The sequence below is a fragment of the Telmatherina bonti genome (assembly GCF_933228915.1).
Source record: "Telmatherina bonti genome assembly, chromosome: 22".
In the NCBI taxonomy this organism is placed as follows: Eukaryota; Metazoa; Chordata; class Actinopteri; order Atheriniformes; family Telmatherinidae; genus Telmatherina; species Telmatherina bonti.
Genome location: NC_136631.1, coordinates 34,903,320 through 34,926,174, shown reverse-complemented (window position 1 = coordinate 34,926,174; position 22,855 = coordinate 34,903,320). Strand labels below are relative to the sequence as shown.

The following is a 22,855-nucleotide window of genomic DNA, read 5'->3' as shown; positions in this document are numbered from 1 at the left end:
ATATATAACATAAAATTGGAAATTTGATCAGAGCTGTCAAAATGAAGCAATTAATTCAGAGATAAATCTGTCAAATAAGCAGCTCTTTTTTTTTTTTTTAACACATTAACCCATAAACAACAAAATTAACATATATGTCAAATTTAAAATAGGAATTTAGTATTATTCCTGCTAAAGAATCAGATTTTGGGTGTGTAGGTGCACTTTAACAGTAATGTACCAAATCCACTAAAAACCACTTTATTCTCCTTATTTATGACAATTCTGACAGTTTTTCATCACTATATTCAGGATGGCTGTAGGATGTCCGGTCTGATAAATCACACATCAACCACTCAGCCTTTGCTTGGGTTTGGGGATGGCCGACACCAATCTTGGGGACTGTGGCTCCAAAAGCTTGAGACTCATCCCTATAGCCTGCAGATTTCTTTCATTTCTTTAAGTTGTCATCAGAAATTGTTCTGCAGGGTTCTTGAAGGACTTTCCAAAAGCTCTCTTGTAGATGTTGGCTGCCCTTTGCTCTGTATCTTTTGCTAAATGATCCCACGCTGATTCACTAATGTTAAGGTTGAAGGTCTGGGGAGGATTGATTACTCCAGCAAACCTGTTGTCACTGATTATCAGTCCAGTTCTTGTGTCATCATGCATTTCTAAACCTTTTCTCCCCATTTTTCTTCCTTAAGAATTGCTTTCAAATAGCTAATTTTTCATGGAAACCATTTCTTATGAGGTTTCTGCATGCATCTATCAGTCAATAAGGAGGATTTTTTTTAGGATTTTACATTGATACAGTGTGTATCCGATACTGCACCTTGATGGGTCCATGAATTTAAACAGTGTTCCATGAGGTGACATGGCGCTGGGGTAAGAAGTGGCGAGAAAATACAGCTCTCCTGGAAAAAACACCATCAAACAACTCAGTGGTGGCATATTATTTACACTCCTGAGTTAAACCAGGGTAGAAACAAAGCAAATATTACCTGCTTCATCTTCAGCAAAGGAGATGATGAATTTGTGGTGATGATTGATGAGTCCAGGAAAAGAGCAAGTTGTTGCATCACCCATGCACACACTTCTCTCTTTCCAGTTTCCTGTTGTTCTGTCTTCTTCTAGCGCCATGATGCGACTACAACAATGACAGAAATCATTGATATTGTCAGAGCAGCAAACCTTAGAACTTGTGTTAAGTTTTAAAACTCAAAACAAAAGGAGCTGTAGTCTCAGGTGTGAATTTGCTCAAAAAGACTCAACAGCTGACAAAACAAACCAGGGTGACAACAATGCTTCTCATTCCCTGCTAAAAAAAAAAAAAAAAAAAAGCTAACAGAAAGCATTTGTGGTTTTTTTTATTTCATTCAGCACAGACCTCTTACCCACTCATAAAGTCTCCAAAAACATACAGGCCGTTCAGATTGGGTGATTCACATCCTCTGTACACATATCCCCCTGTCACAGACTTCCCAACATGATGGCTATATGCAAATATAGGGAGGATGTCATCTGTTGTGGCAGAGAAAGACACGCTGGATTTATCTCAGATCTGAAGCTTGTGGAAAAAAGTTATTTATGCCTGAAAAAAACAGGTGGTGAAAGTATCAAAAATAGACTTTTGAGTTTCATCATGAGGGGGCGTTTAACATGAGAATACTCACTCAGAGATGAGTTGTGGCACAGTTTTATGTCATAGCACTCGAAGCCCTCTTTAGCCCTCCAGCCATAGTTTCCTCCCTTCTTAATAATGTCAATCTCCTCATAGCGGTTTTGACCTACATCTCCACAGAATATTCGGCCCCTGCCATAGCGGCTAAGCGGGTCTCCACGGTCCACAGAGCATCGCCACATGTTTCTCACCCCGTACGCAAACACCTCTGGCCGGGCGTCTGGATCATTGAGGAATGGATTGTCAGCGGGAATCTTGTAATTTCTCCCGCTAGAGTCATTTCCATCCACATCAATGCGGAGAACTTTTCCCAGCAGAGCACTCCTGGGAAGCAAAGAGAAACCACAGTGTAGCAACTTAAATACAATGAATCACAAACAGCTGTTGATCAAACGACACATCTGTCTGATGTGTCAGAATATGAAGTGGTTTTAACAGATAACCAAAAATGTTAAAAAGTTAACCAAAAATTAGGAAAAATCGTTTTAAAGGTGGTACTATGTAGACGTGTGTGTGTGAGATGATGCGTATGTGTGATAAGATGTGTATGATCAGGTGTATGTTTTGAAACTAAATGTGTGATGGATTTATATATATATTCATAATTTGTGTTTATTATGTAAAGCCGTTTGAGCTGCTTTTGTATTAAAAGTGCTGTATAAATAAAGTTTGATTTGATTTGACATGATTAAAAACTGTCTTGTGCCTCTTATTTTCTCTCAGCATGTATCCCTAACTGAGTGATGGTGCCTTTTCCTGTCCTCTCCACTGCAAACCGGTTGGCACTGGAGGCTTTCCCTTCTGTTAAACAAGAGTTTTTCTTCCCCACTGTCGCCTACAACCTCTTGCATGCTCAGATTGAATCAAAGAAAAGATTTGATGCAATCTGTTGATTTCCTCAGCCAATCTTTTTTTATGAGTTGGTTGAAAAAAAAAAAAAAATTATTCCAAATTGGAGCAATGTGGACCATGTAATAGATTTGTTTTACTGGAATTGTAATCCGACTATACTGAGTTGTACTAAAATTGGCATGTTTGTTGTTTACTTTTTGTGCAAAAATCTTGCAATGATGCCATTGCAGCATCTCTAGCTTCTTTTTAATACTGTTCATCTGCCTCGTTCTCTTGCATTTGGATTCTATCTCCTCGTCTCTTCTCATCCACTCCTCATGGCATTGACATCATAAGATATTCAATATGTGTTGGAAGACATGTGAGCAAGATTACACATCAGCTCAATGGCCTTTGGTTCCTGCTTTGAATCTGCAGAGAGTCCATCCACAGTCTTGTGGATGGACTCTCTTGCTCTCAGTCTTGCTTGAGAAGCAAGCACATGTAGCTTCTCTTTTCACCATGACTGCCCGGGTAGCTGAAGCCCCATTTATGCTCAACAAAAAAGGTGGATACAAAGCATTTTGTCTTTCCTCTGCATCTTTTATGTGCATAATTTGTTCCATTTTTTGGTATTCTTGCAGATGTGTATGCCTACAGAGCTCATTCCATGTCTCATTCTGAGAATGTACATCATCTCTTTCATTGCTGCCCTGCTTGTTATTTTCTGAAACTCTGAGGTGATCTCTGAACTTTTCATTAAAAGAAGAGTATATCCCAAATCTGAAAGTTTAATTTAACAAGTGGCTCTTTTGGTCAAGCCTTGTTGCCAAGCATGTTAGGTTTGGTGGTAGCAAACCACATGGTGCTTTCGGGTAATGTGTCAGTACTTCATAAAAATAAAAAAAAAAGAAAGCATAATTCTGTGGGAATGCAGTCTTAACTCTGTTACGCAAGTTTCCGCAGGTTTTCTCACACTTGAGGAAACCTGAAACACTTACTTGTTTTGTGCGTTGCCATACTTTCCAAATGGATCCCCAGCTTTTCCACCATCTCCAGTGAAGATGTACAAATAACCATCACGTCCAAACAGCAGCTGGCCACCGTTGTGATTCGCTGCTGGTTCCTCTATTTCTAAAACAACCCTGAACATAAAAAAAAAAGAGTTTTAATGCAACTGTATATATCACAGATGATATATGGGTGACTTCTTGAATTTCCTGAGGTAATGATCAGTTTTTTTTATTATTCTACATGAAGAAAAAGCACCACTGGTTTTATTAACCGTTTATTCTAACCATCAGGTAGAGCTACAGTGAAGCTTGAGGGTGCAGCTTTAATATTCAGTAATTTAGCAGAACAACATGGACACTGTGAAACTGTTTCAAAGCTGAATCTTGATGATCAGACCAGCGTCATCCTGGCTTTGGTGACTGAGAACCTACATGTGGAAGCAATGCACGCTCATTTTATAAGTAGATTTTACAAAGCAAGACAATCCAGCTGTTTAATAACATAACTTTGTCTCATATCTATGATTTAGTCTTTTTCTCTACAAAATTAAAGAGCTGGATGAACATCCTCCAAGAATGTGTGAATTCATATCTTTTCCAAGGGGTGTAATTTGCACAAGACTAAAGGCAAATGATAGAGCTCAACATTTCAAGACAGAGTAATTAATAATAATAATCGGGCTTTGGTGCTTCTGTAACTGCATGTGTTGATGTTCTCTCTCATTGATCACGAACTCTAGTCAGAGTTTCATGTTCTTTATGCCACTTTTTTTTTATCCTCAGAAGAAAAATAAAGACCTAGAGTTTTTATGAGTGTAATTAAAGGTGGAGTATGTAAGATTTTCAATATTTTCAAAATAAATTAATTAATAAATTAATTGATGACAAAGAACCTTTTTAAATGTTTGCCTACCAGTAAAAAAAAGTGCTTTTTGCATAACAAGCAAAGAAATTGGCCGGTGAGTTTACATACCTGCCATATTTTTTTCAACCAACAAACTGCTACCTATACACCTTCAGGTAACAGCTAAATTGTGGTCTACATGTGATTTTAGCCCTGAGTTGACAGGTTTGACATTTTTAGTAAAACGCCCTGCAGCAATTCGACTTTAAATGTGAAATATTTATCACTGAAGTGCACCCCATAGGCCAGCTTTTATCTATGTCTTCCTTCTTCTGCTGCTTTGGTGTAGTGTTGATGTCGCTCCTTGCTGACAAGGCCTGAGGCATTGAAATGCTAGTTCATCCAAATAACAGAATAAATTTGTTTCTTATCAACCACAACTTAAACCTGGAACCTTCCAACTATACTTGGTGGGAGCAGTATTTTTTATTTCTTTGCATGATTGTTTTTTTTTCTTTAATTGTGCAGTTTGGTTTGACACTCAGAGTTTTGTGTAGCACTTTGAACATCTTGATGGCTTCAGAAAACTTCCCCTATCTTTGGCAGGATAGCTGTCTACGCATGTCTCTGCAAGCTACCCCAGCCTTTGCCAGTATTAGTGAAGCATTTCTAGATGTCTTTCAGCGTGTGGTTTGGCATACCTACATTGTTGAAAATACTTTGAAGCCACAATGAGAAGGAGAGCATTCCCTTTACCTTTCTGAGTAAGGATCAGCCATGTTCATGTCATGAGCTGACACTTTCATCTCACTGATTCTGATCTTCTCCACTTTATTGTTGACGTGAATGGAGTAGTAGATGAAGAAACGTCCGTTGTACCGATACTTGGGATGGAAGGCCATACCAAGAAAGCCTCTTTCATCCCCCAGCCAAGGTGTGGTCAATACCTCCCCGCTCATGTCCAAAAATGGCTGCTCCAGCCGGCTCCCATCATGTAGGTAGACCCAAACAAAGCCCAGCTGCTCAGCAATGAACATCCGGTGTGTGTCATCGCCACTGTGCAGCATCAGCACTGGGTTCCTGAGGCTATTGGCTACCTCAGTCAGACACAGCTGGAGACATCCTCTTGGGTCCTCAGCCACCTGTCCGAGGTTGCTGTTGAGGTCAGTGCTCTTCAGAACGTTGGGGTAGCAGTAGTCTTGGTCAGACAGGTCAACTATGCTGCAGAATGTGGACATGTCCCGCTCAGAGGTGTCCAGCAGCACCCGGTTCTCAGTTAAATACTTCAGCACGTGGCGACATTTGCCATGAAACTCAGAGCAGTAGCCAAAGCAGAGGCCAGGCAGCTCTCTGACAGGTGTGTACGGATCTTCAGCGTCATAGAGGTGGGCAGCATATGGAGAGCACTCCTGGAGGGGAGAAACAGGACCAAGAAGCAGACCGTTTAGATGTTCACCGTGGAGACCACTAACGCCATCACAGGCGGAGAAGCTGCATAATCACACCAAAGTTACATAATGCCTAAACTCTGGTCTCCTTTAAGAATTTGCTCAAATTCAAAACATCATTTCAAGAAACCTTTTGAACTTATTTAAGAAATAATGTCTTAAAGGCAGAGTATGTAAGATTTCAGGGCGATTCTTTCCACCACCAGGTGGCAAACATCAGGTCGTGAGCAAAACCACAAAACTGCTACCTCCACAAACGACCACAGGTTGGCAGTAATGAGCAAAACTCTCCCTTCACCCCTCCTCCTTTCCAGCTCCAGTGAGGGCAGGAATCGCTTGTGTGCTGTAGTTCAGAGCCGCTCTGCAATAAATGGGCTTTACTCCCCCTACTGGTGGAAAAAAAGTACTTTTTTTTTACTGGTCAGAAAACATTCAAGAAGGGTCTTTGTCATTAATTAAACTTGTATTTTAATAACACATCAAATATAGACAGACTGGAACATACATGTTTAAAAGACTATCTAATTATGATTGTGGTTATTTTTTTTTTATAAATTTATTTTGAAAATACTAAAAATCTTACATACTCTACCTTTAAAGTAGTAATATTTAACTATTTGAACTTAAAAATATGTGTTTCTGACTTGTTCTGATGGCACACTGGCATTTACTATGTACATTCCCTGGAGCAGTCGTTGCCAAGCAACGTCAAAACAGCTGAGAAACCGCTCCTAAAAACTTTTTTTTCTGAGCCTGGAGTATCACATCACAACTGATTTTTGCTTTTTGCAGCACGTCACATGCCAGCAACTGGATATCAACACAACTGAATGCTGATCAGCCCGCGACCCTGACTTGGATTAAGCGGTTTAGAAAATGAAATGAAATGAAAATGAATGCTGATCAGGCCTGATTCAGCAAAGAAATGCAAGATTACATTAATGGAAGAAGAGACAGAAATAAAAGGAGAAAGTGACAGAGTTAATCATAAAACAAGAGTTAACATCAGACTGACTTTTACTGACTGACTGACCTTCGCTTCATGGTATAATAAAGAACTGGTTGTTTGAACATGCAACATTGCTGATTCAGCAAAGAAACTCAAGAAGATTAAAGAGAGTAAGGGACAAAGCAAGAGTCCTTTTAAGATCATCTTTTGCTGGCTGGAGAGAGCCAACAGGTCAGGTAGGATGCAAGATGGATGATGAGTTAGCTGTCAATATGGGGCGCTGATGGGAAACGTTCTGCAGTGTGTCTTCAATGCCAGTATCATGCTCAAATAAAGGTTTGGAGAGAGGTGAGGAAAGACTAAAAGTTTGTGGAAATAAAATTATTCTGGACAACTTTACAGTCAGAGTAATAGATAAAGGGTGTCAGGATTGGTCATAAAAACAGATATCAGAGGCTTAGTCCTTCCAAAGATGGATCATAAAATATCAAAAAGACATTTATATTACTTTGGTCTTTGAACAGCTACCAGGTAGAAGATCATGGAAAAATGAACAGAATCTGGATGGAATCTTAAAAACCAGAAACCAATGTTGGATGTGCAGGACATTTGAGCCCTCAAGCAGCAGTGTACGTGGAAACAGTCATGTCACCATGAACCAAGTAACAACATTGGTTCAGGAGTTCCTGAAGCATATATACATATATACATATATATATATATATATATATATATATATATATATATATATATATATATATATATATATATATATATATATATATATATACAAATATATATATATATATATATATATATATATACAAATATATATATATATATACATATATATATATATATATATATATATATATATATATATATATATATATATATATATATATATATATATATATATATACAAATATATATATATATATATATATATATATATATATATATATATATATATATATATATATATATATATATATATATATATATATATATATTTGTTCTGTAGTCAGAGGAGTCTACAAATGAGATTCGTTTTGGGAAGTATAGGGGAACAAAAGTGATGAGAAAAACCATTCAAACCAGTATGATTATATAGGGGTATACTTTCGTGTCCATGACAAGGGGACTTGCAGATTAAAATTTAGGAGAAGCATGTATTATGTTATCAAGGTGGCAGATTTTCCTGGAAGGTCCATTGTTATTTCACTCTGATATTTTGCACAACAACACAGTGGCTGTTGTTTACTGTGCAAGAGCTGAAAGATTACTGACTCGTCATATAGCATGGATATTAATCCACATCTGGCAATGCTTTATTCTGTCAAATAACGTTATGTATAATATTTTATGTAAAGGTAACATCCCCAGCACACATCTCTGAGAGAATACTCACCTGGCACATTATTTCCTTCAGCAAGTCCTCGCAGAGTTCATAACCTGCAGTTTCCAGCAGTTCAATGATGCCCCAGTATCTCTCTGCGATCATGTTGTCCGTCTTCTGGTCGCAGCAGCCAAAATCCTCATACTGTCTGCAAAACTCAAGGTGCCACTGAGGTTTGAAAGGTGGTTGGAAGTCCAGGCACTGAGGATGAGCTGATGCCGGCTGGGTCGAGACCAGTAATATCAGAGGCAAAACCAGGATCACCCCAGATTGGCTCCGCGTGTTTTTCGGTGAAGTCGGACCTGCAGCTGCGCGTAAAACCGCGCAACCGGCACCGCTTGGACAGACAGCAGCATTCCGCTTGCTTGCCATTTTTTTTGCTATGTCTAACCCTGAAATGATCCAGTTTGCTCTCCTTTATGTAGGCTGGGAGTTGTGTCAAGTGTGCGCGCGTGCACTTGAACGCACACTCACTTAAAAATATGCTGGTAGCTATACACTGTGTGCGCGCTCTGCCTGCGGCTGTGTCTCCATATCCAAGGTTTTTTTTTATTGTTTTAAATATTTTAATGTATATAATCGCATTTTCATCTCATTCTGTGATTTTTAGAACCGTTTTCTAAACTTTAGCAAAGTTGGAAAAGTAATATCCACTATGTTGAGCACAAAAGACGCAGCACACACACACACACACACACACACACACACACACACACACCGCGCCATGGTGTGGAGGCATGCACACATAAGAGCTCACAACACAAACCGTAATTATGTCTCACTTCCATGTAAAAGCGCCCTCGGGCAGTGCTGTTTGTGTAACATCGTACCTACATGTGTCTGTATGCTTCTTATAAACTGTTCCAGCATGCCACCTTCTTATTTGAATATAACCATCAGGTGTCTGATGTTTCTTTTCTGCTGATGCCAAAGTAAACGGGGAGTAAATGTGACTCCCCTTACGGTTTCTGCAGCATAAAGCCTTTTATTGTTATGAAAATATTCGATATGAAATGTGAATCATTCAACATGTGTGGTACCAGTTGCACAAGGTGCATTATTATCAGAATTAATGAACACTTCTCCTGAATTAAGCAGCTTTAATGAAAAATGATAAGTTTGACATCATTTGTTGACTTAGTCAATACAGATGCAGATGAAAATGACTAAATGCATATTGGAAAATTATGTGCCTTTGTATATTCATCCATCCATCTTCCAACCCACTTGTTCCATTGAGGGTGACAGGGAAGCTGGACCCTATCCCATCTTTGTATATCATATTAACATTTTGCTAATAGTGGTGGTTTTACTCTAACTTATTTTCTTGATCTATTCTTCAGCATAAAATGCACAACAATAGTCTTGAAACCCGAAGTTTAGAAGTATTCCTGTTATTAGTTTAATTTTCCACTTGAATGAGAATCCCTTTATTTTCAGAATGAACAAGTACAAAAAACTTTCTGTTTGTAAATTGTTTACATCATACATGCAAAACTATGTAAATATGTATTTGTTTGTGTAAAAACAGTTAGTTTATTTTCAACCTAATGTTAGTAACATCTCAAAAAAGCTGGAAGAGGATCATTTTCATCATTGTGTAGCATCCTCTGTTCTTTTAACAACTGCGTGCAAACATCTGGGAAATGAGGAGACAAGTTGCTGGAGTTTTAGGAGAGGAATGTTGTCCCATTCTTGTCTGAGTGAGGATGTTAGCTACTTAACAGTCCTGGGACTTGTTGTCATGAGCCAGATGTTTTCTGGATGGACTGCAGGCCAGTTCAGCAGCCGGACTCTTCTCCTGTGAAGCCACGCTGTTGAGATACATTAATTTATTTATCTCCAGAAATTTCCGGTTGTTCAAAACCTTTTTTTAAAAAGTTTATTTAATGTAAACTTCGTGATAATTTGCTTCTGGATGTTTATATTAAAACAACGTGGAGTTTAATTATCAATAGGTTACTGCTGTCATTTTAATGGCCAAACCCTCTCGAGATCAAACGATTCTGGATGTGGCTCCAGAGCCATACACGTTACTGGTTAAGAATAAATGGAGATGGTACACATCACAAATGAAGTTTTAGTTTTTCACCTAAAAACAGAAAAATCTTTAAAATGATACAGCATAGCTCTAAACCTCTATCATATCATTGAGCTATGTGAACATTATCTGTGCAATGGCCGGCAGTAAGTGAAGCAGTACAGAAAAAAAATGGAGCTTTTCATTCACATAGTTTAAGTGGAGGTGGGGTGTGGGGGCTTTGTAGCCAGCAAAGCTCCTTAGGGAGGTTGGAGTCAAGGGACGGCCCTATAGACAGCCCATCAAAGAGCTTACAGCTGAAAGGATGAGCCATTGGCTGGAGCTGAAGAGGAGTGACACTACCTGGGCAGCTAAGGCAGTTAACCGTGAGACACACACCCAGGACTGATCAACCTGTGTGGGCCCGCCTCAGCAGACGGTGTATTGTGATAAATGGACGATTCTGATATTGAGGTACACAACTGGTGATGTGTCCTGAGACACTTCATGTTTTAAAGAGTAAAAAGCCAAGGACCTGATACACATCAATAATAACTTCACTTTAGGAGATTAATAAAGCATTAATAAAGGGTGCCTTAGCATCCATTTCAGAAAAAAAGATGTCCTCAAAACAGTTTCTATATATGAATCTTTGCATTCAGCAGCCTTGGGAATATGGATGTACTTAGGTACAAGCTGTACGCTTTGTTGGTGTTGTTCACCTGTTCAATAAAGATCCTTCTTAAAAGGTTTTGAAATGAGGAAATGATAGCGCACTTATGATCTCAATGCAGCAGATGGCAGCAATGAGTCGACTGAAGCAGCATAAAGGAACGGAAGTGGTCTTTCTCTCTTTTTTTCATTGTTGGCATTTGTTTGGGTGAGAAGATTTGTAAAGTTAGTTGAAAGAATCATGACACATCCGTTTCTATTTTTCAGATTAAACTACTGATTAAAGAGACGTATGAGAGCATGTTTATTGATGACCTCCACCAAGGAGGTTATGTTTCTTTTTATTTTTCATCTGTTTGTCTATTTGTTTGTCTGTTTATTTGTTTGTTTGTGTTCAAGATAACTCAAAACGTCATGGACGGATTTTCATGACATTTTTCAGGAGTTGTTGGACATGTGAAAAGGAAGAACTGATTTAATTTTGGTGGTGATCCGGACCACTGTTTGGATCCAGAAACTTTTCAAAGGAAATTGCAGAGGTTTGCGCTCTCCGAGTCCTTTTCTAATTTATTTATTTATTTATTTATCTATTTAGTTAGTTAGTTAGTTAGATTAACAAACCATGTTATTGCAAATCCGGATCACTGTTTGGATCCAGAAACTATTCAAAGAAAATTGCGGAGGTTTGCGCTCTCCGAGTGTTTTTCTGGTTTATTTATTTATTTATTCATTTATGTCCAGGTTTAGATTAACAAAGCAAATAATGCGAAATTTGCCGCCTTGTCTTCTCCTGATTTGAACCTTTATTTTGAAATCTAATCGGTGATCTTCCGGTTTAGTCGGGTGGATAAGGATAAGGCGCTGCCGAGTCTGGCAACAAAACATAATACTATCGTACTTATACGGCTAATATCCCCCGCCATGGCACCGTAAATGTGTGGAGGAAGACGTGGGTTATGCTCAGCAGGTGACTGGGGACAGTCGACTTCTCTCCGTGGAGCCCAGACGTCGCTCCGTGGACGCTAGAGGAGACACCATGAGCTCGGAGCACCGGAGCGACGGCGAGGACGCCGATGAGTCGCAGGACAGGCCCACCGGCACCGTCTCCAACAAAGAAGGAGATCCTGATATTAATGAATCGGACCAGGAAGCTGGCATCGCTCGGAGGGCTTGTCCTTCGCCCGCAAGGAGAAGCGACGATCGCCCGGATGGAGGTGCGGGGTCTCCGGGGCAGGAAGAGCGAGAGCCCGGCAGCAAACTGGCCGCCGAGTCGCAGGCGGGGAGCGGCGGGAGCTCAAGCGCCGACAGCAGCAGGGGCAGCAGCCTGTTTTCCTGGCTGCAGAGCAGGACTATACGACGAGGACTGTTTGTTGACCCAGCTAGGGATAACTTCAGGATAATGACGAGTTTGTATTGCTCCATGAATCCGGCTGTGGAGTCAGTCAACCTGAGCACCCAGACGCATGGAGCAGTGTTCAACCTGGAGTACTCCCCGGATGGGTAAGGCAAGAACATGTCTAACACTCCACATGCCAAATCAGTCATAAAATCATAGACTGATGAAAATAAGCCTTAACAATCTTTAAGAAGACACTCAAAACAGCCACGTGCAAAGAGTAAAACCAGGGTTCAGGACAGCAGATGTAGGAAGTAAATCCTGCAGCCAAACCAGGTCAAGCTTGCTAGTCTGGGGCATATTTGTTTACATGCTGGTGTGAGTGCGGGATATAACAAGTCCTTCCTCTGCAGTGAAGTGTTGCTGATGCCTCAGTTTGCAGCTCCTAACAGGTTGTCTCTGCTCTGTTCATATTTACCTGTGTGGTGGTCATTCAGGAGGAAAGCATGCTCAAGATAGTAAACTAAATAAAAGAAAAGAGCTGTCAGTTTCCTCACAATTTAAGAAATAAATGACTGTTATTTATTGTAAATTTGCTACCTTGAATTATAAGTGGAGCAGATAATTCATTTGTTTACTTTAATGAATGAATTGGACTGTTTATTTAAATGTTCCTTTACATGACTCTCATGAATCTGTGCTATTTTAATAAAGCTGAAATCAGAGCTTCACTGTCAAAGAAATGCATACTTTATTCCTATTGTGTGTCGTGTCTCTCATTTGTGTGTGCACGCTTTTCTCAGGTCTGTGTTGACGGTGGCTTGCGAGCAGACGGAGGTCCTCCTGTTTGATCCCATCTCATCCAGACACATCAAAACCCTAACGGAGGCGCACGAGGACTGTGTCAACAACATTAGGTGCATTTCTTTAAGCTGTCTGAGCTTTTAAAGGAGCGAGATGACAATCTGTGATGACACGAGTCTTTAAGGCATTTCCATTTGTGGTTAACATTCATATTAAACTCCTTTATAAAGCTCACCAAGCCATCCAGATTCATGTCTGCCTGAAAACCTAGAACCGATAATTTACAACCCGTCTTTGCAGGTTTTTGGACAATCGTTTGTTTGCCACCTGCTCTGATGACACCACGATAGCATTATGGGACCTTCGTAAGCTTAACTCGAAGGTTTGCTCATTGCACGGTCACGCCAGCTGGGTGAAGAACATCGAGTATGACACCAACACTCGCCTCCTTGTCACGTCTGGCTTTGATGGCAATGTCATCACATGGGACACTAACAGGTGGGTTATCTTTACAGTGTGCAGCGTGCATATTTACAGGGTTAAACATGAGAAAACAGTCTTGTTCAAACTAGAACATGAAAGTTTGGTCTCTGTGTTCACTGTCACACGTATAGTTTGATCACAATGAGCATAACAAAGTGGTTGAAATGAATCCGTTTTACCTTGTTAGAATAAAAAAAGTCTACTTATCTATTTTAATTTGAGACGTATTTTTTTATTTGAGCAACACATGTTTCCGAGCATTTTCCCTTCGGCGCTGCTTCTTGTCAAACCAAATGATCTTCTTCTCTGCAGGTTTACAGAAGACGGCTGCCCACACAAGAAGTTCTTCCACACTCGCTACCTGATGAGGATGCGTCTGACGCCCGACTGTTCCAAGATGCTCATCTCCACTTCCTCAGGGTACCTGCTCATCCTCCACGACCTGGACCTGACCCAGTCCCTGGAGGTGGGCAGCTACCGCATGCTGCGAGCGCGACGGACTCCTCTCAGCTCAGGTTAGAACAGCGTCTCTTGACATCCACACATATGTCTCTCTTTTCATGATGCGATACAAGAATTTTACTCTTCCTCCGTCTGCTTTGCTCAGCTTGTTGTTGAGGAGAGCTGAGAGTTTCTCTGCACAGTTTTTGCTCTCTGAAAATGTCAGAGTTGTGGACACTCATTCTAACATTTAATCAAATTCAGCGCAGTTTCCTGGACAGACTGTGGTTTCTTTACTCTGCAGCCTGTTGTGTTTCATTTGTTTGTTTGTCATTTTCTTTTCTGGGTTTCACTTTGCCACTTCCTGTGAGCCCGTCTCTTAAGCCTGTTCCATCCTCCACGAGACGCAAGAACTGAGTTCTTGTTCTTGAGGCTGCAAGAACAAGAAAAAACGTCTTGTTCGGCAGGTCCATACATCCTCCAGGAGAAGCAGGTCTGCAGCGGGGAGGGATCACTGCGGGGGGAGATGTCTGCTTTATGTGCAATGAACCCGGTTGTTCCCTCCGCCGAGTTTCCCCGGCGCCTTTTTGCTCAAGATAACTTAAAAGGTTACGGAGGGATTTTATAAATATTTCAAGAGTTGTTGCAAATGTAAAAATGAAGAACTGATTAAATTCTGGTGGTGATCCGGATCACCGTTTGGATCCAGGAATGTTTTAAAAGAATTCTTAAACATCGTGCTTGGTGGAGGTCTCCGCTCTCCCAGTTTCTAGTTTCATATTTAACGAGCAGCTTCGTCCGCGGCAGGGCGGGCCGTGCACGCGGCTGGGCGGGTCGGCAGGGCGGGTCGTGCACGCGGCTGGGCGGGTCGTGCACGCGGCTGGGCGGGTCGTGCACGCGGCAGGGCGGGCCGTGCACGCGGCTGGGCGGGTCGGCAGGGCGGGTCGTGCACGCGGCTGGGCGGGTCGGCAGGGCGGGTCGTGCACGCGGCTGGGCGGGTCGTGCACGCGGCAGGGCGGGCCGTGCACGCGGCTGGGTCCGAGTGTTTTAATGTAAAAATGTTGGTACTTTCGCACCACCTCGATCAGCTGTTTTATCAAAACAATCCGTTTTGCCAGCAACAGCAAACACACGGAAGCAGCAACTCCACTTCCTGCTTTCTCCGTGTTAACCACGCCCACCTCCAATGTCCGACCAATCACACGACACTTCTCGCAGCCCCGCAAGAAAAAAGTTCTGCCAGCCTGGTGTGTCAAGAACTGTCCTCAAACTCGTCCGCGAGAACAAAATGACGTCATTTTCTTCTCAGAGCCTCGAGAACAAGAAAAAAGTTCTCGCTTCTCGTGGAGGATGGAACAGGCTTTAAGCTTTCATTGGCATTGGTTTGCATCATTAACATGTATGTCTCCTGTCTCAGCAGGTCTCCCTGGCCGGGAGTAGCAGTTCCTGTTGTCTGTTGTCTTTCTGTCCTCTTCCCCCCACACAGCAGAGGCAGATGGCTGCCTGTCCTGAGCCGGGTTCTGCCGGAGGTTTCCTTCCTGTTAAAAGGGAGTTTTTTCCTTCCCACTGTCGCCAGTGTGCTTGCTCAGGATGGGAGATTGAGTTGGACTCAACTCAATCTGTTGGTTTCCTTAAATAGGCTGTTATGAATTGGCCTTCATTATGTTTTCCCCTCTGTCTGTAAAGCGTCTTGAGATGGCATTGCCATGATTTGAGGCTATATAAATAAAGTTGAATTGAATTGAATTGGCTCCATGTTAAAGCCCCTTAATCAGCCTTTTAAAACACCCCCACGTAGCTGTTCATTCCCATCAGTCAAAAAGCTGGTTTGTCTCAGATCTCGGCCATTTGTCTGCATTGTGAAAATCAGACTTAAAACCTTGTCATGTGATCTAACCTCAGCTCGCTTGCTGGTCATTAAACTTCTTTTATGTCCCCTACTTACTGAGGAAACTTACATAGCATGAGAGAAAGCCCAATTATTGTGAGAACAACTGAATCCAGACCATTAAAATGTATGAGTGTATTTATTTGGCTGAAATCATGAGAGATCAAAGTTCTCTAATCTGTTCTAACAAACCCAGACAATGCAGTTGGAGGTTACATGTTTATGTTTAACTGGACTCTACAATCGCAGCTTGATTTAACGTTGTCGTTAGGCGTTAGCTTAAACAGTTTTACTGATGGCATATGTGAAACGATGAGAAGTAAAATCCTCTTATCTGAGCATGTCCTAATCAATACCTTCCCTGTAGTCTAATACAGCAGCAACAGACCTGTGTTTTGTTGTGTAGTGGAGACTTCAGAGATGGTTGGATGGAGGAGCACAAATGTTCATCAGAACTTTTTTTTAAATAGTTTTTCCGCTGGCTGAGGCTAATGAAGGACTAAAGTACTCTATGAATGTCCTGGAGCAACCCGACCAGATTCTGGACTTTGACTCTTTGCAGACCTGAAAACCACCTTGTATAAAAGCTCCTTAACCCGGTCGACCTTTGTGGTCTGCAGAGAAGAACAGCAGAACCTTCCAAAGGAAAAGTGTGTCAAGCTTGTAGGATTATTGGCTGGAAGATTAAGCCTGCTGAAGGTGCTTTAACTTGGAGCTAAAGTCTGAATGCCTGAATAGATTGAATGTTTAGGTCTTTTATTTTAACTATATTTATGAAACATTAATAAAATCCTGTGTTTACTTGGTAATAAGAGGTTTTGTGTAGTTTTATGGAGATAATATCATGAATCTAGTATAAAATAACTTTCCACAGGTTACTTGGTGGTATTAACTGTTGAAGATTATTGCTTGCTTTATGTCTCAATGGTAAATTTGAGTTATCATTTGTAAAAACAAATATTGATTTGTGATTTTGTAGATGGAGGAACGTCAGCGTCCAGGTCAGCTGGTACTCTTCGCCAGGGGAATGAGTCTGGCAAGATTCACCCTCACAGAGAAGGTCGGAGACACCCTGTTCCATTTTCAGACTCGTCTCACCTGAGCTTCCTGACTGTACAGTAATCACAACCTCCATCCTCACAGGCCTCTCTCCCAGGAACAGCCTGGAAGTCTTAACTCCAGAGATCCCCGGTGAAAGGGACAGAGGGAACTGCATCACCTCCCTGCAGCTCCACCCGAAAGGCTGGGCTACTCTCATCCGCTGCTCCAGCAACATGGACGACCAGGAGGTGGGAAATATGCAGCTGCTGTCTGCTTTATACACCTGGAAGCAACTTGAAGTTACTGTGCTGCAGTAACTTTAGCTAAAAGCAAACTCTAAACGCAAAAACTATATAAAACTACATATTTGCTGCATGCATCTCTGACAGAGCTCCTCTTCCCTGAGGTTGAATAGGGCTGGGCGATATGACGATACATATGGTTTGGATGTTAGAAAATGCGTATTGTTTTATATGGGGCTCTATCGATAAGGTGCTTTACTGTTAGAGGTGCGACGATATGGTTTCGTCCCGATTAAATTTAGATTTTTTTTGGGTGGCGATTCGATTTAAATTGCGATTCTCATGATTCCTCGATCTTGCTGATTTCTATAGACTAAAAACAAAAAAAAATGTACAAAACTATTTTTGCTTGTCTTTTTTTTTTTTTTTAATTTCAATAAGGAAAAAACAACACAGTAGCCAGACCATCATTCTGCTGCTATATTGTCTAAGAAGACAAGTAAAAAATTCAATAAAAAATGACAAATTTTATGATGGATCATTTTTACTTATTTGAAAGAAAAAAAAATGTTTTCTTTTTTTTTTTTTAACTACTTCTATTTCAATATTGTGAAGCAAAAAATCCCTACATTCGATTTTTTTCCACTATTTACTGCAGTATTTTACGTCAAGATGCGCTTTACAGCATGCATGCTGCAATACATAAACCAACATGGAGAAAGAGGGGAGCAGACGTGTTTCAGAGGATAATTCACTAAAAGATGAGCAGCCGACCCAAACCGATGAGCTTGTTCCTAAAAGAGGGAAATTTCTGTCTGGATGCGGTTTGGATATAAAAAGAGCGACGTGGAACCGACAACAGACTAGCTCACAGTCCCAACAACGGACTCCGACACAACTAACTCATTTTATCAGCTGCGCTGGAATCAGGATAAAGAATACAGAATAAAAAATAGAGTCAACGAACAAAAGCAGCGTCAAGTGGAGGCGAAAGCTCATAATAAACTCCAGATACAAACTCTGCAGCAGGTATTTACCCGTGAAACAACATACGGCCATAGTTCCCACAGATAGAAGAACATCACTGCTGCCGTTGTCAAGCATTTCTTACAAATAACTGATGCATACGGACACAAAAGTACGCAAAAAATTTTATATCGTTAGGTATATTGTTAGGGGGATATAAAATGAGCCATATCAGGATATGAGATTGTGGTCATTATCACCCAGCCCTAATGTTGAATTTTTTGGAAATGGTATAAAAAGATATCTGCAGATGTAGCTGGTCGGTTTTTACTACGACGTTACAATACACCAGATGCCCTGCTGTGATCTAGGGGCAAAAAACTGGTTGAAACCCACCTAGACTGTATAGTTAACATAAATAAAAAGGGATAATGCTAATTCCAGACAACAACAAGATAGTTTTAGGTGGATAAATACGTCTATTATATGAATGAAATATCTCACATTTGTGGGATGCATTTGTCTTTGTGGTAGGTTTTTACACTCTCAGATGAATGATGGAGTAAATCTTTATGTCTGTGACAGAAAGTTGTTGTTTTTAGGTGACTAATGACTCATTTTCTCCCTTGTTGCCAATTATAAGAATGTGTGAACACAGAAGATAAACATTAAATCGTTTTTGCTCACGTGATCAAACATAAATTAGATCATTAATTTAATCTTTTCTGGGTTTTAAACTTGTCTGCCTACAATTTGGTTTCGTTATCGTTTAATTTGATCTGCCATCAAGCACTCATTTAAGAAACTGATCCATATTTCCACCTTTTGATTTAAAATGACTTGTAAAAGAAAACATGCTGCTCCCAGCATAATTCATAATCCATCCATCCACTTTCTAAACCGCTTAATCCAATTCAGGGTCGCGGGGAAGCTGGAGCCTATCCCAGCAGTCTTCGGGCGAAAGGCAGGGTACACCCTGGACAGCTCGCCAGTCCATTGCAGGGCCACACAGAGACAAACAACCACTCACGCTCACACACACTCCTATGGGCAATTTAGAGTAACCAATTAACCTATCATGCATGTCTTTGGATGGTGGGAGGAAGCCGGAGTACCTGGAGAGAACCCACGCATACACGGGGAGAACATGCAGACTCCACACAGAAAGACCACTGACTGACCCCCCCAGCCAAGGATTGAACCAGTGACCTTCTAGCTGTGAGGCCACAGTGCTAACCACTGTTCCACCGTGCAGCCTAATTCATAATCATCATCATAATTATTTATCAAAAACATAAAGCATTTTTTAGTAGTTTTTGAATTATGACATAAAGGAAAAAAATCTGTGGAGGAATTTCGACCCACACTTTACAGAGTTGTCTGATTAAGCCACGTTTGAGGGTTTTTGAGCATGCATTGCCTGTCTCTGTTAATGTTACAGCATCTTAATTAGATTTAAATCTGGATTTTGACGAGGCTGCGACAAAACCTTTTTGTTTTTTAAAGCTATTCAGCAGTGGACTTTCTGCTCAGCTTATAGAGATTCTCCTTCAGGATATTCAGGCAGTGAGCAAAATTAATTGTTGCCTTAAATCTAGCAAATAATCCAGGTCCTAAAGCAGCAAAAACAGTCCCAGACCATCACACCGCCGCCACCCTGTTTGTTGGGATGTGTTTTTATGGGATGTGATCTGTTAGTTTCATACAAGATATTACTACGTGCACGGTTTCCAAAAAGTTCCACGTTTGTCTCATCAGTCCCCAGAAAATTTCCTCAAAAGTCTTGGAAATCATCAAAATGCTTTTTTCTTTTGCTTTGTTTTGTTGAATGTGCGACTGTTCTTTGTGCTCTTTTGTCGGCAATGCTTTTCACCTGAAAGACGGATTACATAACTTTTTGTTTGTTTTGTTTACCTTAAATCTCTGCGTTCTGGACTAGTTCGCTGGCGCAGTGACATCATGTGCGTTTCTGGAACCGCTGCTACGTTCTTAGGCCGAGAGAACCGCATTATACAACTTCTTCATGCGGGATGTTGCAGCAAAGTCTCGCTTCACATTCTGGAAAACATCCTGGCTGTTTCAAACTGATTCATTATAAAATTTTTAAAAAAAAACGCAAGAAGATTAAAAGAGAGAAACGAGTCCTCATAAGATCAACTTTTGCTGGCTGGAGAGAGCTGACAGGTCAGGAAGGATGCAAGATGGATGCTGAATTAGACTTCGATAGGGGGCGTGTCACGGAAAAAATGGCAAAAGTTCTGTAGTGTGTCTTTAAAACTGCAGCCATTTTGGCCCAAATCAAATCAAACTTTATTGGTACTGCACTTTTCATACAAGATCATATCAAAGTGCTTAACATAAAAATAAAAGCAGTTTCACAGTTAAAAACACACACACACACACACACACACACGTTAGCCACACACAACACAACCCAACCCTCCCCCTGACCATTAATGCCAAAATAAAACCTAATAACTTTAGGATTCTGTCGTCTGAATCTGGCTTGACACTGCCCGGTCTCTTTCTTATTGACTGAGTTATGAACACTAACCGTAACTGGGACAAGTCAGGCCTGCAGTGCTTTAGATTTTGGTCTTGGTTCTTTTATGGCTCCTGAAAGGGTTGCTGACGCTCTTTAGGATTCATTTTGGCCGGCAGACCAGTCCTTTGAAGGTTCCCAACTCTTCCTCTTTTTTCTTTGTGAAGATGACTGTTTTTTACTGGAGCCCCAAAACCTTAAAAGCAACTTTTAATGCCTTTGTTTCTTATCTGTTCTGAAGTTTCTTCAGATCGGCGTATGATTGGTTGCTTTTTAAGACCTTTAGCCCACCTCATGTCATCAAAAAGGTTCTTTTTAAGTGATAACTTAATTGATAAAAAGCCTCTAATCCTTTTATTTTGTAACTTATTTCTTGTGCTTGCATTATTTATATTACTAACGTCCATTTTCTTCGTCCTCCTCTTCAGTGGACGTGCGTCTATGAGTTCCAGGAGGGAGCGCCGACGCAGCCGCTGGTCTCCCCGCGCTGCTCCCTCCGCCTCACCCACTACATTGAAGAGGCCAACGTGGGGCGAGGCTACATCAAGGAGCTGTGCTTCAGCCCGGATGGACGGCTCATCTGCTCCCCCTACGGCTACGGCATCCGCCTGCTGGCGTTTGACGAGCGCTGCAGCGAGCTCGCCGACTGCCTCCCCGTTCAGACCAGCTGCCTCAGGGAGATCCGCTCCATCTACTCACACAGCGACGTGGTGCTCACCACCAAGTTCTCCCCAACGCACTGCCAGCTGGCCTCGGGTTGCCTCAGCGGACGCGTGGCTCTTTATCAGCCCAAATTTTAACATGCAGGGGGGTGACCTGCTGGAGCACTGAGAACCTGGCTTAGGAAGTATTCAAGAGTTCCTGTACTGAACATCTGGAGATACATCAGTGAGGCTTTTAACTCTTTGACAAGTTTGACAGTTACACAAATATCTGCATAAAAATCTTCCGTTGTTTTTGTATATTTTTCATGCAGTACATATTTTCTATGATTTTAAACTCTTATACCATCTTTGCAAATATTTTTTTAAGCTCTTCAGCCTCTTTAGTATCATTTTGTATTTCAAAACCATCAAAAAGGACCAGATGTGTTGGATTCTCTGAATGCACGTGTTTTGGATGGTAAGCGCTCAACATAAACATCATCACTCCAGCTGACGTTAAAAACAGAATATTGGGATTTTTTGAGCTTGTGTTAGGTAATGATTACACGGAGAACCAGGTCTGTCGTGGCGTAGCAGGCCGAGTTTGGGTGCTAGCTGCCAGCAGCTGAATACTTTTTCTTTGGCCCATTGACCAGGTTGCAGCAGTGGATGGACTGTTTCAGCCTTTCTGGTCCCGAACAAGAAGTTTTACTGAAGAGAAAAACTTTTAAAGGCATTATAATCGGAAAGGCCAACTGGGTTTTACAGACTTTTCTCTCTTTCAGACTGAAGAAAACTCCAACCTGATGCAACAACAAACTGCTGATGTGTCAAACTAATACTAATTTTTTTTTTTTTTTGCTTTTTGGATTTCCTTCACAAAAAACTTTGGCTTTGTTGAGACTCGACACATCCAGATGTTTTCATCTGGAAGGAAAAACACTAACAATGCAACGTGCTCGTGTCCTGATCGGGTCCTTTTCTGCACCTCCTGCTGCTTTCTGCTGCTTTGTCATGCCTTTGCCCCAGGTGCTGCTTCTCTGCTCTACAATCTGAACTTTGACGTCAAGGACCTTTCCTCTTTACCTTCCAGTTTAGTTTTGTTCTCCATCTCTGAACTCTTTCCACTCCACAGTAGTGTTTAGTGGTTTTCTTGGCTTGTTAATGTCAGCACTCCTTGTAGCACAGCTGGTTTGTTGGATTCAACGGTCACTTTTTGACTTTGTGAGGCCGCTCTTGGATAAGTTGCATTAATGACACCTGTAATTTCTCTCATCTTATCTCAGTTTATGCGTTTAAATGAAACCCATGAATTTAAAGTTTGTGCTGTTCTGGCCGATGGCGTCCTCTAAACTGAATATTCAAACCCATCACCAGTACAAACTAGATACTACTAACTTTTTCTTTTGTATTACAGACCTGTATGAGATATTTTTCATGTAGAATCTCAGTATCTCAGCTTAATTATGTCTGTGATACGCCACATCCACCCTCTTTGATCCAAGCTAAAATAGGAGATTTTACAAAACAGTTCCCAGATTTATAGCTGATTTTTTTAAGGATGTTGTGTAAATTAAAACTGCTGATGTCTTTCATTTCCAAGAGCCTTACTGAAATCACAAGTATGTGTTA

At 41.1% G+C, this 22,855-nt stretch overlaps 2 protein-coding genes across 2 annotated transcripts in view; one reads left to right on the top strand and one right to left on the bottom strand.

The window, feature by feature from the left end:
- hhipl2 (HHIP-like 2) overlaps positions 1 to 8,516 on the bottom strand; it is a gene marked incomplete at its 5' end in the record, with an annotated part of 10,856 nt that extends 2,340 nt beyond the window's left edge. Inside the window, 7 exons of the mRNA XM_079262762.1 lie at positions 812 to 893; positions 981 to 1,126; positions 1,374 to 1,500; positions 1,653 to 1,984; positions 3,493 to 3,636; positions 5,105 to 5,757; positions 8,157 to 8,516. Of these exons, the coding sequence (XP_079118888.1) occupies positions 812 to 893; positions 981 to 1,126; positions 1,374 to 1,500; positions 1,653 to 1,984; positions 3,493 to 3,636; positions 5,105 to 5,757; positions 8,157 to 8,516 (1,844 nt within the window). The remainder of the gene's footprint in view (positions 1 to 811; positions 894 to 980; positions 1,127 to 1,373; positions 1,501 to 1,652; positions 1,985 to 3,492; positions 3,637 to 5,104; positions 5,758 to 8,156) is intronic.
- Positions 8,517 to 11,872: 3,356 nt separating this feature from the next.
- wdr32 (WD repeat domain 32) lies at positions 11,873 to 21,379 on the top strand (the record flags this gene model as incomplete). The annotated part of the gene is made up of 7 exons (XM_079262451.1): positions 11,873 to 12,336; positions 12,976 to 13,089; positions 13,277 to 13,474; positions 13,772 to 13,974; positions 16,768 to 16,848; positions 16,932 to 17,077; positions 21,008 to 21,379. 7 exons carry the CDS (start codon positions 11,873 to 11,875, stop codon positions 21,377 to 21,379), a joined length of 1,578 nt encoding a protein of 525 aa, XP_079118577.1.
- Between the last annotated feature and the right edge of the window lie 1,476 nt (positions 21,380 to 22,855).